Below are 15,918 nucleotides of genomic sequence, written 5' to 3'. Positions count from 1 at the left end.
AAATCTTAAAACACTAACAAAATGGACCCCCTCCCCGTGCTAATGATGCAGCCAAGAGCACATAAGCATGGTGCTTTTTGTGCAGACAGGGTTGGCATTCATCCACCTACCAGCTCTCTGTCTCAGCTAGTCAACCCATTCTTCATTTAGAGTCACTGGGGAGAGATGAGAAATTCTGGAGTGCATTCAGAGCCACATTAGGATAAGATGGATTGGCTTCTGTTTCTCTCCTCTGACTCTAAAGGGAAGGAGGGTGACTACCTCAGAGAGATCTTCATGCTGTCAAGCAGCTACAGCCAGGTGAGATGGTGCCTGCTCTGGAAGTGGACACGTGGCAGTGTCTAAAAGAAGGCTGAATTCACATCTTTGCCTTGCTTTTACCCCTGTCCAAAGGATTTTTTGCTCCTCAGTCTTTTGGGGTGGTATTTTCTAAAGCTCTCAGCTTGGACTAACTGCTCCCATAGGGAAATTTGCACTGAAGAAGGCAGAGGCAGGGTGCGGGTGAGCTCTTTTGGATACCCCACCTCTGCTACCTACACCCCAGAGGAGGGCAGGAAACTAAAAGCAGGGGTGACATTCAGACCATCACAAGTGGTGAGAGGTATCGGCAGCTGGATGGAGGGCTGTGAGAGAGGGGAGGGGAGGTGCTGGATGGATGGAGAACGGGAGCCGAGGGGAGGCCGGTGCGAGGTGCAGACTCAAGGAGACATGGGAAGCCAACCTTTCCCCTTAAACACTCCTTAAATCTTTCAGGCAGAGAGACAGGTAGCGCCAAACCCAGAGGAGGGCTGGTTCTATGTTGTCTAGGGAAAAGCAGAAGAGAGTCAGAGAGGGCTGCAGACAATCCAACGGCACTTGTGCTGCCAGGCGGCCAAGCGTCTCCTCTCACCTCCTCCGTCAGTTTGGATTTCTTCTTGAGGGTTAGGGAGACCAGTTTGTGCCGCACACTGTTCTTCTTGTGCCCATCAATGTGAGTACTCTGCAAAGCAAGAGGCATGGAGTACAATGCGGTGAGATGCAAAGCCCTGCTGAGTAAAGTCCTAAGATGAAGTCCTCCAAAGACACCCAAGAATGCACTGAGGATGCAACAGGGATTTTTATTTTTATTTTTATTTTTATTTTGGGATTTCCACAGCTTAATCCCCTGGCAACTCTTAACTTCCTTCTCCAAGATTAAGGGCACATTTTAAATGTTTTCTCCCAGAGCAGATCAACACAAAAACCCCAAAAGAGGGACTGATACAGGACACTGCACTCCCCCCATGTACTTCTCTGCCCATTGGGGAGGAGAAGGGAGATCAAAGCCCCATGAAAGACAGCAAGGCACCTCCCCAGCTGTATTGTTGGGGGACATTCAGTTACCTGTGTGAAGAAGGTATAGGATCAACACCCGACACACAGACAATTCTCCCTTTGTAGCATAATTGCAGAGGAAATTAAAAACCAGATCAGCTGCAGCACAGCTGCAAGTCGTTTCTTTCCAACTCTTTCCAATATGCAAATATAATCTCTAACAGACATGTCATTTACCTCTCCTTCTCCCTGCAGAGCCTGCAGTTCTTTCTTATAGGTCTTCTTCCCAAGAGTCTCATAGATTTTTGTCATCACTGGTATCTTCTCACCACCATCACTCATGGCTGTATGATATTTCGGCTCAGGGAGGTCTCCCATGAAACGGAGGATAGTGATCCACACAGCAAGTGCTGCCTGTTGGAAAATAAATTGTAACCCCACCAGCTCACAGCAGAGCAGTGGAGGGGGTGGTCAAGCCATGCTGAATCCATCAGGATCACCACTGTGGTTTCCCTGTACAGAGACAAAACACTTTCCTGTACCCCACACAATTCTGCCTGCAACACATTCCTCATCTGAGCGAGCAAAAGCTGGGAAGGCTGGTGGCCAGGATCACAAGTTCAGGCTTATGTGTTCATGCCATCAAGAGTGTGTTTGTGGAACCTACAAGGGGCTTGTTTCTTGGCTAGGAGATGTCACCCTTACAGAGAAGCAGTGACTGAAAACTCCTGACCCACTGAAGAAAAGGAGAACCATAGAGAAGGCAAATTCACGGCCAGTGTAATGTTCATTACAGCCGTGTGGGCTCAGTGCACTTCTGCCCTTGTACTTCTGGTTATAGGACAATCCTTTATTCTCTGCTAGCTCTGCACTGGTGCACCTGGTGAGGTAAGAAACAACTTTTGCAGCTGCCAAATAACAGCTGCACTAGCGTAACAATTTGCATCATCCATGCCCTAAGCCCAAAGCACTTTATTCATTGTTTTAACTCAAATATCAAGGTACAGAGAAGGACTCACCACTACATCCCTCTAATGCTTGCTGTGTTGTTTCAAAGCATGCTGGTGGGACAGTGTTTAATGACACATGATGGGGGCAGTGTTCTCCACTGAACCACATCAACATATCCCAAAGGCAAACTGGTGCCCTTTGGGTGAAGAGCTCCCCAGGCTTCCTCCAACCCACCCTGCTCAAGGATTTTCATCCCCTGCCTCACCAACTGGTCTCCTTCATCCTCGTGGTACAGGAGAGGCTGCTTGAGAGGCCGGCGAATGTAGGTGTGTGTCGTCGTGCCCTGGAAATATGTGGCGGCAAACTTGGCAAATTTGTACTCTGAAAGATCTTCCTCCTCTTCCTCGGGGAGAGGCAATGCTGCATCAAGGTCTTCTTTTTCCAGTTCCTTCTGGGCTCGCTCAAGATCCTGGTGGGAAAGGACATGTCAGGTGCTCAGCATGGCTTTGGATGCTGAGCTACTCTTTCCCCTTCCTCCTGACTTGTCTGCCTATCTGATTTCCACCCCAAAAGGAAAAGCCAGCTGGGGGGAAAACCAAGAAATGTTACTATGAAGCCCAAAGAAAGCCTGAATCCTGTGGAACATGCCTTTGCCCTACAATGTGTCCAGATCTGTAGGAGAAGCATTAAGTGTGGCCCCAACTCCCACCATGAGTAAAGGGTGTCCAAGAGCTAAATGTGATGAACCACAAGGCAGAATATCTCAGAGGCCACAGCTCCTCAATGATCTTACAGCAATACTGCTCCCTTCCACGCGGCAGCCCTGGAGAAAGCCTGCAGACTGCATGTCTGCCCCAACCACAGCATGGCAAACTTCTGGAGACATGAAAAAGGAAGGAATTCTTGAAGGAAGCCTTCAGAAATCCCCTTTTGGATTGCCTCATTCTACCCTGATAAATTCATAGAATCATAGAATAGAATATCCCGAGGTGGAAGGGACCCATAAAGATCATCAAGTCCAACTCCTGAATACAATTCATGTATTCCTAAAGCCTTTCATGTTATAGCCAGGCTTGTGTATGTCTGCAGTACCTCGAAGCCGTTGGGTGCCTGCCCCTCCTGGCCAGGCAGGGAGGAGGTCGTCCCTAGGAATCCAAACATTTTGTCCACCATATCCGAGTCATTCACTGGCTCGTTGCGAGCTTTCTCCATTTTTTCTAACAGCTCTTTCTTCCGACGTGCTTCCTCCTTTTCTTTTACTTCTCTCTCCGCATCTTCACGGGCCAGCTGGGCCAGGCGTACCTGGAGGGGGACACATGCAATGACTGAACTGCCTCCAAAGAGCCGGCTCTGAATTCTGCAGGGCCTGGATTTGCAAGGCAGAGAGCCCGGTGCTTGGGGCACTATGCTAGGAATGTGGCTTGGAGCAAGCCAGTAGCATGTCTATGCCTCAGCTTCCTAACTGCGGGACAAAGCAGTAGGGTTTTCTCCTTCCTTAATGCCTGTTTAGAGTCTCTGGTCCATGCACAGAGACTCCACTCACCTTTATTTTTCCTTTTATACATCTACCTATGCGTACACACACACACATTATCTACACAGTGTGCCAGCTCCCCCTTCAGCCTTCATACAAGACCAAAAGGAAGCAAATAATAACCATAATCTCTGACATTCCTGTGCAGCAGATCAGAAATTCTGGAGCAGCTTCAGTCTAGTTAGAACACAAAGGTCTTTAGAGAATTAAACACAAATAGGTCAAGCAGGCCAGAAATGTCTCAGATATTTTTGGCATTCCTCCTCGACAGAACAAACCCAAGCCCTGGAAAATGGTGACACAGAGCCTCAGAGAGAGAGCAGTCCTGGCGTACTTGGTGTTTCTTTTCTGCTTCCTCCTTGGCTTTCTTGGCACTCATCTCCTTTCGGAGTCGTTCCTCTTCCGCCAGCCGAAGTTTCTCTGCTTCCAGGCGCCGATGATACTGGTGAATAAACACAGGAACCCTTCTAAATATTTCCTGATTTTTGGAATTTTTTTTTGGTGCTTTTTAAACACCAACCTCACAAGAACGTGATGCAGGAGCTGTCTCCCCTGTCCCCACTTCCATTTCATGGCCATCCTCTCCTCCTCAATACTCACCTCTCCTCGGAGGCGCTTGTAGAGCCTTCGGGCGATCATGCCACGGGCGTAAGCCTGGACGGTGAGGACAGCCCAGAGGCGGTGTCGGAAAGCCCTGCGGACCAGGTAGCCCCTGCAGCGGGCCTGAAACTCGATGATGCGCCGGCGGGCCATGTGGTACTGCTTGTGGAGCTTGCGGGATCGGTAGAGGGCCTGCAGTCTCAGGAAGCCGATCCGCATCTGCAAAAGGGAGAAGGTTGAAACCACCCTGCTTGAAGGTTGAAACCACCCATGGGCTTGTCCACCCTGAGCAGGTTTCCCTTGCTAATCTCCTTCTTGTGTGGATGTGTGGATGTGGAAATCAGCTCCCTCCGGGACAAGCTTTCAGGAGGGAGGTTCTCCAAGAAGGTGGAGAAATGAAGCCCTTTAGCTGCCACATGGCTTCAAAGCCAAGGCAGGATGAAGGGAGTTTCTTCCCCACTGAGTGATAATGTTTCTCCCTTTAAGAAGCTTCAGGAGGTCTGGTTCCTCATACTAAGGTAGCTACAAGCCAGGAGGCTGTTCTCATGGAGTTCCAGCACCTCCTGTGGGCTCCCCTGGTAGTCACTGCTCCTGTAGACCTCCTGCCAAGGATCTCTTCTGTGGAAGGAGGCAGCACCCTGAGCAGTCTGGAAATGGTTATTCCTTTCATGTTGGTGTCTCTGAGGATGATATTGAACACTTTGGACCCCAGCACGCTTCCCCAGAGACCCACTGTCAGGTCAGAGACAGCTAGGACAGCAAGAGAAGAGGACAATGGATTGGGTTGAGGAGAAGCCAGGAGAAAGCCCTGACTGCAGATGTGGTCACACCTAGAGATGGAGTCTGATTTTTAGAGGAAACTGCTTTTGAGTTTTCAGTCACTTGGAAACTGGGGGAAGATTTTAAAGCCCCAAGTGCCCATTTGGTACAATGGACATCTAACTTATGGGGAGAAATGGCAGTGAGAAGGTGGTTAGGTGCTCTCTTCAATAAGAAGGCAAAGCATCAAAAGCACAATTCCTTTCATTTTGCCAACCTAAACATCCCCTCAACCCAGTGGGGCAGATTGAGCCAGAAAACTCTAATTTAGGTCCCACCTGAAAGAAGATACAGGTGTGAGGAAGCACCCGTATACTTACAGCACCATAGTTCTTCCTGCAGTTATGTCCACGCCAGTATCTCTGAATCATCAGGGCTGAATTTCTCACTTTCAGGAAATTGGACCTGAAAAGGCATTTTCATCACTTGTGTCTGTGGTTTGGACAGCTACCATCTCCAAGTTATCATCTCCAGGGCCTCATTCTGTTGACTTGAAATTGAGCAACTAGGTAGAGTAAACTCTGCATTTTTGGCCTGAAAATATCTCCTCCCCGACATTCTTTGCCTTTACAGGAAGGTCTGTGGAGGCTCTCTCTGATAGATCTCCACAGGCTCATACATGGGAACATGTTGGAAACAGTCCCTGTCTTCCATCCCTTGCAACCTCCTCTTTCCTCTGAAATTTCCTCACTGCCTGCTCTCCTTGCTTCAATCCCAGCCACCTGCAAATGAATATAAATGATCTAAATGATCTAAACTATCAAGAGCAAACTCCAGCAACACCACCCTGCTACCCTCATCTGCTCCATGCGTGCTGCTTGGACTGGTCTGGTCCTGTGCTTAGACACCCTGGGGACAAAAGCATCAGGAGGTCTTGGAGGTCTCTGTAGGATTACCATGGGAAGGTCTTACAGCAGCCTTCTGGTACCTAAAGGGGGCCTAAAAGAAAGATGGGGAGAGACTCTTTATCAGGGAGTATAGTGAGGGAGTGGTTTTAAACAGAAAGAGGGCAGGTTTTGATTGGAGATAAGGAAGAAATTTTGCCCTCTGACGGTGCTGAGGCCCTGGCCCAGGCTGCCCAGAGGAGCTGGGAGTGCCCCAGTCCCTGGCAGTGCCCAGGCTGGATGGGGCTGGGGGCCCTGACCATGGCAGGGGTTGGAATTAGGTGGGCTTTAAGGTCCCTTCCAACCCAAACCATTCAGTGAATCTATGATTCTATAAGGTGACAAAGCTTCTCAGAGTTATTTGGCACGTGACTTTTCCTCAAAGCCTAAGGCCCAGCCTGAATTACAGCCATGGCTCAGACAAAGAGCACAAAGCCCCAAGAGGTGTTCCTGTCTCTTGTCTGTGCATGAAGCTTGGACGTGGCTGTGGCTCCCCCTTGCCCTCCACAGCTGTGCCATGAGCTTCTAATGGTCCATCTACTTGCCCTCCCCCCAGGTCTCTGGCAAACAGTTTACAAAGAGAGCTTGTAAAAAACTCTTTTGGCTTTGTGGAGAACGCTGTTAGTCACTACGGAGGACCTGATAACCCCATTACAGCCTTGTGGGGTTCCCATAAGACTGGAGGCTTAGCATTGCCTTCAGCAGAGTCGCACTATTGTGTTGATGTTGCAAGCATCAGTTCCCCTGAAGTCAACACTGGATAGGGAGAGAAGGTCCTATTCTGTCCATATTTGAGGCAACTAATAATGTTTTCCTCTGGTTTCTTTTACTAATTTCCTCCAATACTTGCTGCAGCTGAGTGCCAAGTCCCTCTTGCCAGCTGAAGGCAGGGCAGATTGGACAGGCATGGAGGGAGCAACATTTCCCTCAAGAGCTGCTTGTTAGCCCACCTCCAGGTGCCAGCAGGGCTCACACCTACCTGTCTTTGAACCCACGCACAACCTTCTGGATGAGGATGACTTTGTCTGTGATGGCTTTGTCCCTCTCGATCTCCAGCAGCATGTCGTGGTGGTCCTGAGGGAGGAACCAACAACCACATCAGAAGATCTCCATCTGCTTGAGGTGGTGCAAGTGCAAGGTCTTGCAGCATGGCTGGGGCAATCCCAAGCTCAAACCCAGGCTGGACAGAGGATGGCTGGAGAGCAGCCCCGAGGAGAGGGAGCTCTGGGTGGTGGGCCTGGGGAAGAGAAGGCCCCGGGGAGACCTTACAGAGGCATTCCAGTACCTAAATGGGGCCTAGAGGAAAGCTGGGGAGGGACTCTTGGCCAGGGCTGGGGGGACAGGGCAAGGGGCAGCGGCTGGAGCCTGGCAGGGGGGAGGCTTCAGGGAGGCCTTGGGAAGAAAATTCTGCCCTCTGAAGGCGCTGAGGCCCTGGCCAGGGTTCCTTCCAACCCAAACCACTCAGTGATTCTATGAATGTCTGATTTAGATGTGGCTGGCAGGGTGCTATGAGGCCCTTCCCCAGAGAAGGTGTCCAAACTAAACTCTTGGGACATTTTCCTTCCCAAACATACCCCACCTACTTTCTGGGGAAATCCTAATATAGATCCTAGAGATCCACTGTCTTCATTCCCAAGTGAACCAGAACAGGAAGAAGACATATATAATGCTTTATAGTTTCAAAACATCCCAATTACATTGGTCTTCCATGCAAAGCTTCCTGCTAATGCCTTTTCAGCCATGGGACCAACTCCCAGGAGCACAGGAGAGGTTTGGAAACGAACCCTTTTGCTCCCTCCAGCAAAAGCTGCGATGCCTCCACACTCAAGGACAAAAAGGCTTTATTACATGGACTTTCCTTGCCCTGAAACTTTCAGATGCACCAGCCTCGGCTTTCTTTTGATTCCTCCCACACCAAACTCCACTTTCGTTCCCGGCTGCGGCATGCTGAGCCCTGCCATGCTGGGTGCAGTGGAGGCAACTCTGCACGTTTCCTGCTTTGCTCGACCTCACGCTGCCCTTCAGGGCCTCCCAATTTCTCCATTTCCTGCCCTAACAGCTGTGAGATCTTGATAACAAGCACTGGAAAGAGCGACTAGTAGGAACAGCTTCCAGGGAAGGGATGAGGGTGTTCGTGCTGGAGATGGGTTGGGGGGGTTATTTAGATATAAGCCACCATGGTTTTCTGCTGAGATTTTTGATTGAAAGTTTTGTTTCCATCCTGGTTCCTGGCCAGCTCAGCCTTCTCTCCCAGGAGCATCGCAGGAAAGGGTTTGTAAGGAGCAAGGAGTGTGAATGGGAAGTGGCTGCTCTCATCTCACGGAGACCTGAAATGCTGGGCTGCTCCATGATAGCCAAACTGATGCAGAGAGGGAAGCTGTAGGCACGTCTTGTATCGTGCAAGGACATTGCAAAACTGAAGTGAGTCTGTTGTGCTCCCAGTCCCTCTCTCTCCAGGGCTCTGTGTGGGCATTTCTCCCTCTGCTGTGCCTTTTGGGTGAAGGCAGGAGATGAGACAGTGCGTCACAGCCCAGGAGGGAAAAGGCTATGTGTTGAACGTGACTATTTCTGCCTCCACGCGTGCATCAGCGCTGGCAGAGTGTCAGGACTTCCTCCTGCCCACTGCTTCCTACACTGGCCCCAAATATCCTGCCTTGGCTCAGTTTCTGCTGACTGCCAGGCCAGGACAGAGACCACGGGTAAGGGACACATCTTGTGATGGAAAGAGAATGGTAGGAGACCCCTTCATGGGTAAGAATCCCAGATGGCAGGGGGGATGCGGAGAGCCCATACCTTCAGGAATATCTTTGTCTTGCCGATCTGCCAGTCGTCGTCCTTCCCGAGCACCGCTTCAGCAATGCGCTGGCACGTCCCGCGCAGGTCGCCCTGGTGGGAAGCAGGATGGTGTTCATCAGGACCAGCCTCACCCCTGCTGCTCAGTGGTGGCCCTTTCTGGTCTCATTTCCAGCAGTTTTCTGCTAATAAGCTTCTCACCACATTTAAAGTAAGTGAGAGGGATGGGCTGAATATCCCTTACTACTCAGCTCCCTGTCCTTACCATTTTTCCTCCACTTGGAAAGCCCAGAGCACCACCACAACATCTGGAGATCTGATCTTACTTTTGGAAAAGATGAATTCCCCATAAATACCTCCAGATAGACCAGCAGAGAGTGTTTGTAATGGAAAAAGGTACTCACCTGCTTGTATGCTGGCTTCACGCCGGGCATGAGCACTCGGTACCGGTCCACGAACTCCACAAACGTGTAGCGGATGGGGTAGCCAGCCCGGCGGATCCGGATGGTCTCCATCATCCCCGAGTACCTCAGCTGCCGGACGCACAGTTCTCGGTCAAACAGCTGGGGAAGTTACAGGACTTATTAGTGGTGCTTTCTGTGATTGCACGTCTTGGCCTGGATTGGCCATAGGAGCTGTGTAGTGCATTGAAGTCACGCACCCACCCAAACCCAGGACTAGAGGAGCCTTGACTGTTATGGACCTGATCCTAGAATTTTTTCCCCTTTTCTTTAATTCTCTTTTGCAGAACTTGATGTGTCCTACACGCTACAAAAGGGACAGAGAGAACATCACCTTGGGGAAGTGAGACCACCCCATAGTCACCCTCATCGTGACCACTCGTGGTCACTGACTTCTGCTGGCAGCTCCGAGTTTTACCGGTGTGATCACAGCAGGCAGGGCAGTGTCGTTTTGAAGGCTGAGGAAGCCAAGGACCAGATCAGTAAAGGCTCAGACACTGAAAGGTTTTAAGGTGTCTACACCCTTTGAATTGGGATACGTGGCTCTCCAAAGTCAGACGGATGAAGAGTGCAGCCTTGTGGATGCCTGAACCCTGAGCTCAGCCGGGTATCTTTAAACCACTCCTTACCTAGGAAGACATCCAAGAAGGTAAAAATGAATAGATCAGACCAGGGACCAGCAGAGGTCTTTAGGGAAGGGACAAATCTCAGAGCAGTGCCCATGGCTGCTCCTGAAAAGCAGTGGGCAGTTGCAAAGCAATGCAGTCCTTGCAGATGTTTGCTAATGAACCTGGCTGCTCTCCTTTGCTTGGGTCACGTCAGGGAGGAGAATTAGGGATGCTGCTGATGCAAAGGGAGGCTCAGAAAAATCCCTGCTAGTGTCTTGGTGCCTCAGTGCACTGGGGAGGATCCTGGAGCCCCTGAGACACCCTTTCACAGCCTGATGTTGCCTGCTGGAAGCATCAGAGCAGAGTTCAACCCAAGTGTAAAATAAAGGCCTTCCCTTCAGCTGTCTAAAGTATGAGCAGATGCAGATATGAACATCTAAAATACATCATCTGAGTTCCCGGTCCTGAAGGCAGTTTTTGGAGGAGGTCATAGCAGCCTCTTTGAGAGGGCTGGAGTGAAGTGACACAGATCCTGATCCCAGAAGGCAACAGATGAGGGAGAAAAAGGCAGAAGGTATCATCATCTGGATTTGGACTCAAGCTGTCCTTGTCTAATGTGGGTGCTGGGGGCTGGAGAGGTGCAGAGGAAGGTGCTGTGCATTCCTCTCTCCCTGTACCATGTTTGTGGGCTTGCAAACAAGCTCCCAATACAAACAATTTTATTTTTTTTTCCCAAAGTACTTTTTAGAAGGAAGCAAAAGTTTTAGAATAACAGAGAGTAACAAACAGTCAGGACTTTCCACTGACCTTTCACTTCCCACTATACCATTTCCTATCACTATCAGTACGCTTTCCTTCATAGCCTGGGACAGAAAATGAACTCCCAGAAAAAGTTCTCTTTTGCAATCACCCTGCAGAGCTCTGTGTCCCATTTTTCCTTTGTTTTACGAAACCAAGCCAAAAGAAATTTAGCAAAAAACCACATTTTGTATCTTGTAGCACTACAGCCCCTTATGCAGTGTTCACTCATCCCCTCATTGCTTTAACGGGGAGATTAATTTCTCTTTGTCTGATTCTTTCCCGCTTCTAGCTGTTTTTTATCCCACTAAATGTCTTGTAAATAAATGGGGTGAACAGAATATTCTAGTTTAGAGCTTGTAAGAGCTGGTAAATTCCAGATTTACTATGAAGGATGAAGAATGCCTGACTGAATCCCAGACATCCAGGTGTAAAAGCAGCTCGGAGCTGGGGCATCAGGAATAATTTGTTAATGTCGGCTCAGGACGTGCAGCTATTTTTCAACATCACCCATGTGCTAAAGCATAGCTTTGGTTTGATCTCAGCTCAGATGATAATCTCAGCTCAGACATATTGTTTCATATTAATCCAAAGTCTTCATTTAATTTGCCATTAACAACCTTTTAATTTTCACCAAAACCAGAATAAGAAGACAGTAAACTGCCTGGAGAGCCACCAAACTTTTCACCCCATGCTGTATTAGGTTCACCGAATGGCAAAAATAAGTTTCAAGTGAACACTGCTTGTATGCAACAGCTCTGAAATTTGATATTTTCTGCTTCTATTTTTCCACTCTTTTGAGCTTTGCTATCTAACTGTAGATAAAACTCCACCTCTGGCTAGATTACTCCTGAAGTACAAAGGCATAGCCAAAATGACTCACAGAAACAAGCAGCTGAAAAGATTATTAAATCAAGCCATTCCTCCCCAAAATTATCACTATCAAGAGCAGTGAGAGGCTAGCACAAGATTGCTGATAGCTCCAGGGTCCAATCCTTCAGGGGTACAATCCTGAGGCTGGGGTTTTCAGCATCATCTCCCTTCCACCAAGTCACTGCACGAGAGGGCAGTGGTTCTGCAGCCACCTCCTTCCTTTCATTCGCTCATAAAAATTTGTCCCGAAAGCTTTCATTGCTTTTGCAGCAAACACAATAAAAGCGGTGTTTTTAGCTGGCTGCCACTTATTTTTAAGTTTCTGAGCAATATGTACATATATTTTTTTTCCCTTCAGGCTTGCTGTAGCTGCATTTAAGAGTACTCTGAACATTGTGTGGAATTGCCTGTAGGTTGTTCATCCGGATAAAATGTTGTAATAATCCTCTCTGGCATAGTCTAACCTCCCTCCCCTGGGAATCACAGTTAAGTAATTCCTCTTACATTTCCTCTGTGTTATTTCCCTTTTCCTTTTTTTTTTTTTAACGATTTTTAACTATTTATTCACAATTGCTACAAAAACAAACACACAAAAAAATCAAAGTACGAAACATCAAAATAAACAGTTGAAACAAATCTAATGGGTAAAACCAAGCAAGGTCCCTCAGAAACAAAGGTTTCAGGAATTGGTTTCAGGAAATGGGATCGTTTTTAAGGGACTGTCAAACCCTGCAATAGGGCCCTACAGCTGGTAGGGAGGCTCCCACACCCTATAGAAATCAGATGCATTTCCTATAGAGGAAAGGGCTGCGGGGTGAATTCCTCAAGGTCGTTCTTGGGAAGAAAGGCAGGGGAAGCATCTCCCCTCTAAAAAAGTTTTGGGTTGCAAAGAAAGTGCCCAACTTTGCCAGCTTTTCCTCCACAAGCTTTGTTGACCCCTCTGCTTGCAGCAAGGGCTGTGGGTTTGTTTTCTAAGCACCCAGGGTCAATCCTGGCTCCACTGATGCTTGGAGGACTTTTCCCGTTAGCTCCTGTGGATAATCCCGTACAAAACCCTAAAAAAAAGCAACCAGGAGAGAAAATCAGGACTCACCATGGGCTTCTTGTACTCATTGGGCTTGATGCAGCGGACGAAAAAGGGCTGGCAGACGCTGAGAGTCCTCATCAACAGCTCCAGGGACCGCTTGAACTGGCTGCTGAGCGTCGGCGAGCGCTTCCTCGTCTCTGCTCCCTGCAAAACGGCGGCAGAGCGGGCTCAGGAAATGGAAGGATAACAGAGCCTTTCCCCTCCGGCCCTGTCCCTGGCAGCCTCCGGCTGGAGGCGGGGAGCCCAGGCTTCAGGGCTGCGGTGGAGGATGCCCGAGGTGGCAGAGATGGGGAGAGGAGAAGGTTTGGGGCCACCTGGCTTTGTCAGATCAGCTTGTGAGAGCAAAGGGCCCCTTGTAGGACTTCAGGAATTTCTATATTGCAGCCTGGGGCAAGGCATTTGCCCAGGGGTGCTCCACAGGAGATGCTTGGGCTTCCCCCTCCCTGTGCATCACACTGCAGTGATGCTGACCCCGCTGTCCTTGTTCTTCATGTCTGACCCATCTTCTGCACCCTGGACCAGCCTCCAGAGGCTCCTGGAGGCAGAAAAAACAAGCCAAGGGCATGTTTGCTGCAGGAGACTCTGCAACTGCTCCAGAAACTGCTGGTGAGGTTTATTTTCCCCAGCCTGTGCTACAGGGAAGATCTGAGTTTTGTCTGGAAAAGCAAATTAACTAGACCAAAGGATTTAGGGTGAAACTTTGGGATGATTTGCGTAGAGAGTTGCAACTCTCTCCAACTCGAAAATAGGACACACTGTGACATGACCTGATGGCCAGAGATTTCCCAAAGGGAGGATCCCAGCAGGATTTTCATGCACATTTCCTCCGAACATCCTCTTCTTTGCAGGTGGTCGAGCCACGTGTGGAGCCACGAAGTCCCCATTTGCACTGACCTCGCTGCTCTGTTTCGCAAGGCGGCGAGTTTTTATTTTGACCTCTTTGGCTAAAAACTTTCTGTGTGCTTCATCCTACAGCAGTCGGACATCGTCCCCACACCCCATAAAGGAGGCATTTCCATAGCCCAGGTTGGACGCGGTGAAAGGACAAACCCAGTCAGCACAAACACAAAGTCGTCATGGAATTCCAACAAGGCAACGTGAGCAGAGAAAATCCAGCTCATGCACACCAGAAAAACCCGGCCCTCTTGGCCAAGAGAGCTCGCGGGGCTATCGGTGATCTCCCCCAGCAAAATCCTCCCTTAAAGGACAAACTGTTAACGAATCTAAGGTAATTAATGGATGCAGCTGCTGCCTGCAATGCGCTGTAGAGCCTGGTGTTCACGTTTTGTCACGGATTTGATGGGGAATGGGCTGTTTCAGCAAGAAACTTAGTTTGGATAGCGTTGATTAATGCTTTCTTACCACTTAGCTAATTCTGTGCAGGGGGTCACCCCTAAAGCATGAGGAAGGACAGTCACAAGAAGCAGTGACAGACACAGGAGCGGGGCTGGAAGGTGGAAGCAGCTGCCTGTTTGTCAGGTTTGCAGGTTTGTGCTTGGCTGGGAGAGGTCATTTTTCAGCTGTAGTGGTAGAAAGGATGCAAAACTTTGTACCAGGGGCTCCTACATGGGAAAGTGAGAGCTGCTGGCTCCCAGACAGCAGATCCTGCCTTCCTGGGTCCTTGCATGCACCCAGCTCTGGTAAAATGGTGTCATCTCCATCCTTACCCTGAGAACCTTTTGATGGGAAGGGCAGGAGGGAAGGGACACTGGCCAGAAGTGTCTTCCTGGCCAGAATCTGGCCACAATTTGTCTCCTATCCAAATCAGCAGAGAGGTCTCAGCTCCTGCACCACCCCATCCATTCTCATGGACCTGGGAGGTGAATGGAGGGCTTGTCCCCTCCATCCCTAGGCCTGACACTTGCACACAAATCCTTCCCCATGGGCACCAACCAGGCTCTCAGCTGTGCCATGAAACCTCAGGTGTTTCACACCAGCCTCCTCCTGCTTGGACAGGATGCCAGCGCTGAAGCCAGCGTTCCTCCCGCCTCACCTGAGAATCTCACCTCTTATTTCAACAAAACAGCCAGAAAAAGGAGCAGAACAGCCCACCAACATGGCCTAACAAGGCCATGGAAAAGGCACTGGAAATAGAAGTTTACAGAGACTGCAATATTTTGGGGACAGAGACACTCTCTTCATCAGCGTCCATACAGAGCCCAAGGAGGATGAGACCTGTGTGTCACGGGGAAGGAGGAGCAGCATCCACAGGTGCTGTAACCTGGACTGGGGCACTGAGTTATCACTCAGCATCAAAGGACAAAAATAAAAATTAAAAAAAGAGAAAAATAAGGCAAAAAATAGAATTATAAGATTCACAGGGAAGCATCGTCTCAGAAGAGAAGTTCAGAAAGGCGTGCAGCCCAGCATGAAATTCAGACATGCTTCAGTGCTGCTTCTTTTTGGCACCTCATCCTGGCTTTAGAGGTGCAGAGACATGTGGCTGCTTGCAGTAGCATAAATACAAAAATACAAAATACAAAAAGTCAAGGCAGGACATCAGCAGCAGGACACAAGGGGACATTCCCCTGGAACAGGGTGCTTGAGATCCCCAGGGGGATCCCACCAGGATGCTTCCCAACATCTCTGTGAGGCCGTAAAAATCTAAGGACCTATTCTGACTCCTCCCTTGGATGTCTTGGACATACTTAGGTACTGATTTAGGGCTGGGAAAGCAAAAACCAGTTCAGCCCAGCTGCACCCTGTATAGTCAGTGGATGAAGGTGGGCTCTGGGCAATGGAACCTCTCCTCACCTCTTTAGGATTGTAAATGGTGGATTGCAGTCCTGAGCCATGCCAACAGGACACAGTACTTGTCAACCTTTTTTTCTGAAGTCTGAGGACTCCAATGCTCACTGTTTGCTGAGGGAAATGTCACTGGGGTGGCCTCCAGGTGAGCACTGAAAGTTGAGGCCCTTTCACAGTAGGTTCTGTGGTGGCATTTGGTGAAGAGATGGTCTCTGTCCCCAAGGATGTGCAGCCTGGAAAGTGTCCTGAGATAAAAATCTGGCACTGGATGTATAACGGTGCCAAGTGTCACTATTTGGGGCTAAATCCCTATTTTATACAACTCACTGATGGAACGTCTCCTTTGGCCTAGCAGTTCTACCCTTGTCTCAGTGCCTAACAAATATGACCAATTATTATTCACTAGAAAACTTACAAAACTTGAGGCTATATTACGAGAACAGTCATGACAAGAACTTTTAGAAATAAT

At 49.2% G+C, this 15,918-nt stretch overlaps 1 protein-coding gene across 1 annotated transcript in view; it reads right to left on the bottom strand.

The window, feature by feature from the left end:
• Window positions 1-15,918, bottom strand: part of MYO7A (myosin VIIA) — a 59,155-nt gene that overhangs the window by 22,097 nt on the left and 21,140 nt on the right. Inside the window, exons 15-25 of the mRNA XM_084505632.1 lie at window positions 12,708-12,845; window positions 9,279-9,437; window positions 8,875-8,967; window positions 7,061-7,155; window positions 5,518-5,602; window positions 4,379-4,597; window positions 4,113-4,220; window positions 3,337-3,546; window positions 2,510-2,713; window positions 1,531-1,707; window positions 890-979 (exon numbers count right to left, since the gene is read on the bottom strand). Coding sequence (XP_084361758.1) covers window positions 890-979; window positions 1,531-1,707; window positions 2,510-2,713; window positions 3,337-3,546; window positions 4,113-4,220; window positions 4,379-4,597; window positions 5,518-5,602; window positions 7,061-7,155; window positions 8,875-8,967; window positions 9,279-9,437; window positions 12,708-12,845 — 1,578 coding nt within the window. The remainder of the gene's footprint in view (window positions 1-889; window positions 980-1,530; window positions 1,708-2,509; window positions 2,714-3,336; window positions 3,547-4,112; window positions 4,221-4,378; window positions 4,598-5,517; window positions 5,603-7,060; window positions 7,156-8,874; window positions 8,968-9,278; window positions 9,438-12,707; window positions 12,846-15,918) is intronic.

The sequence above is a fragment of the Aythya ferina genome (genome assembly GCF_964211825.1).
Source record: "Aythya ferina genome assembly, chromosome: 1".
NCBI classification, from domain to species: Eukaryota; Metazoa; Chordata; class Aves; order Anseriformes; family Anatidae; genus Aythya; species Aythya ferina.
The sequence above is the reverse complement of the archived record's forward strand: the minus strand, read 5'-3'. Positions and strand labels throughout refer to the sequence as shown.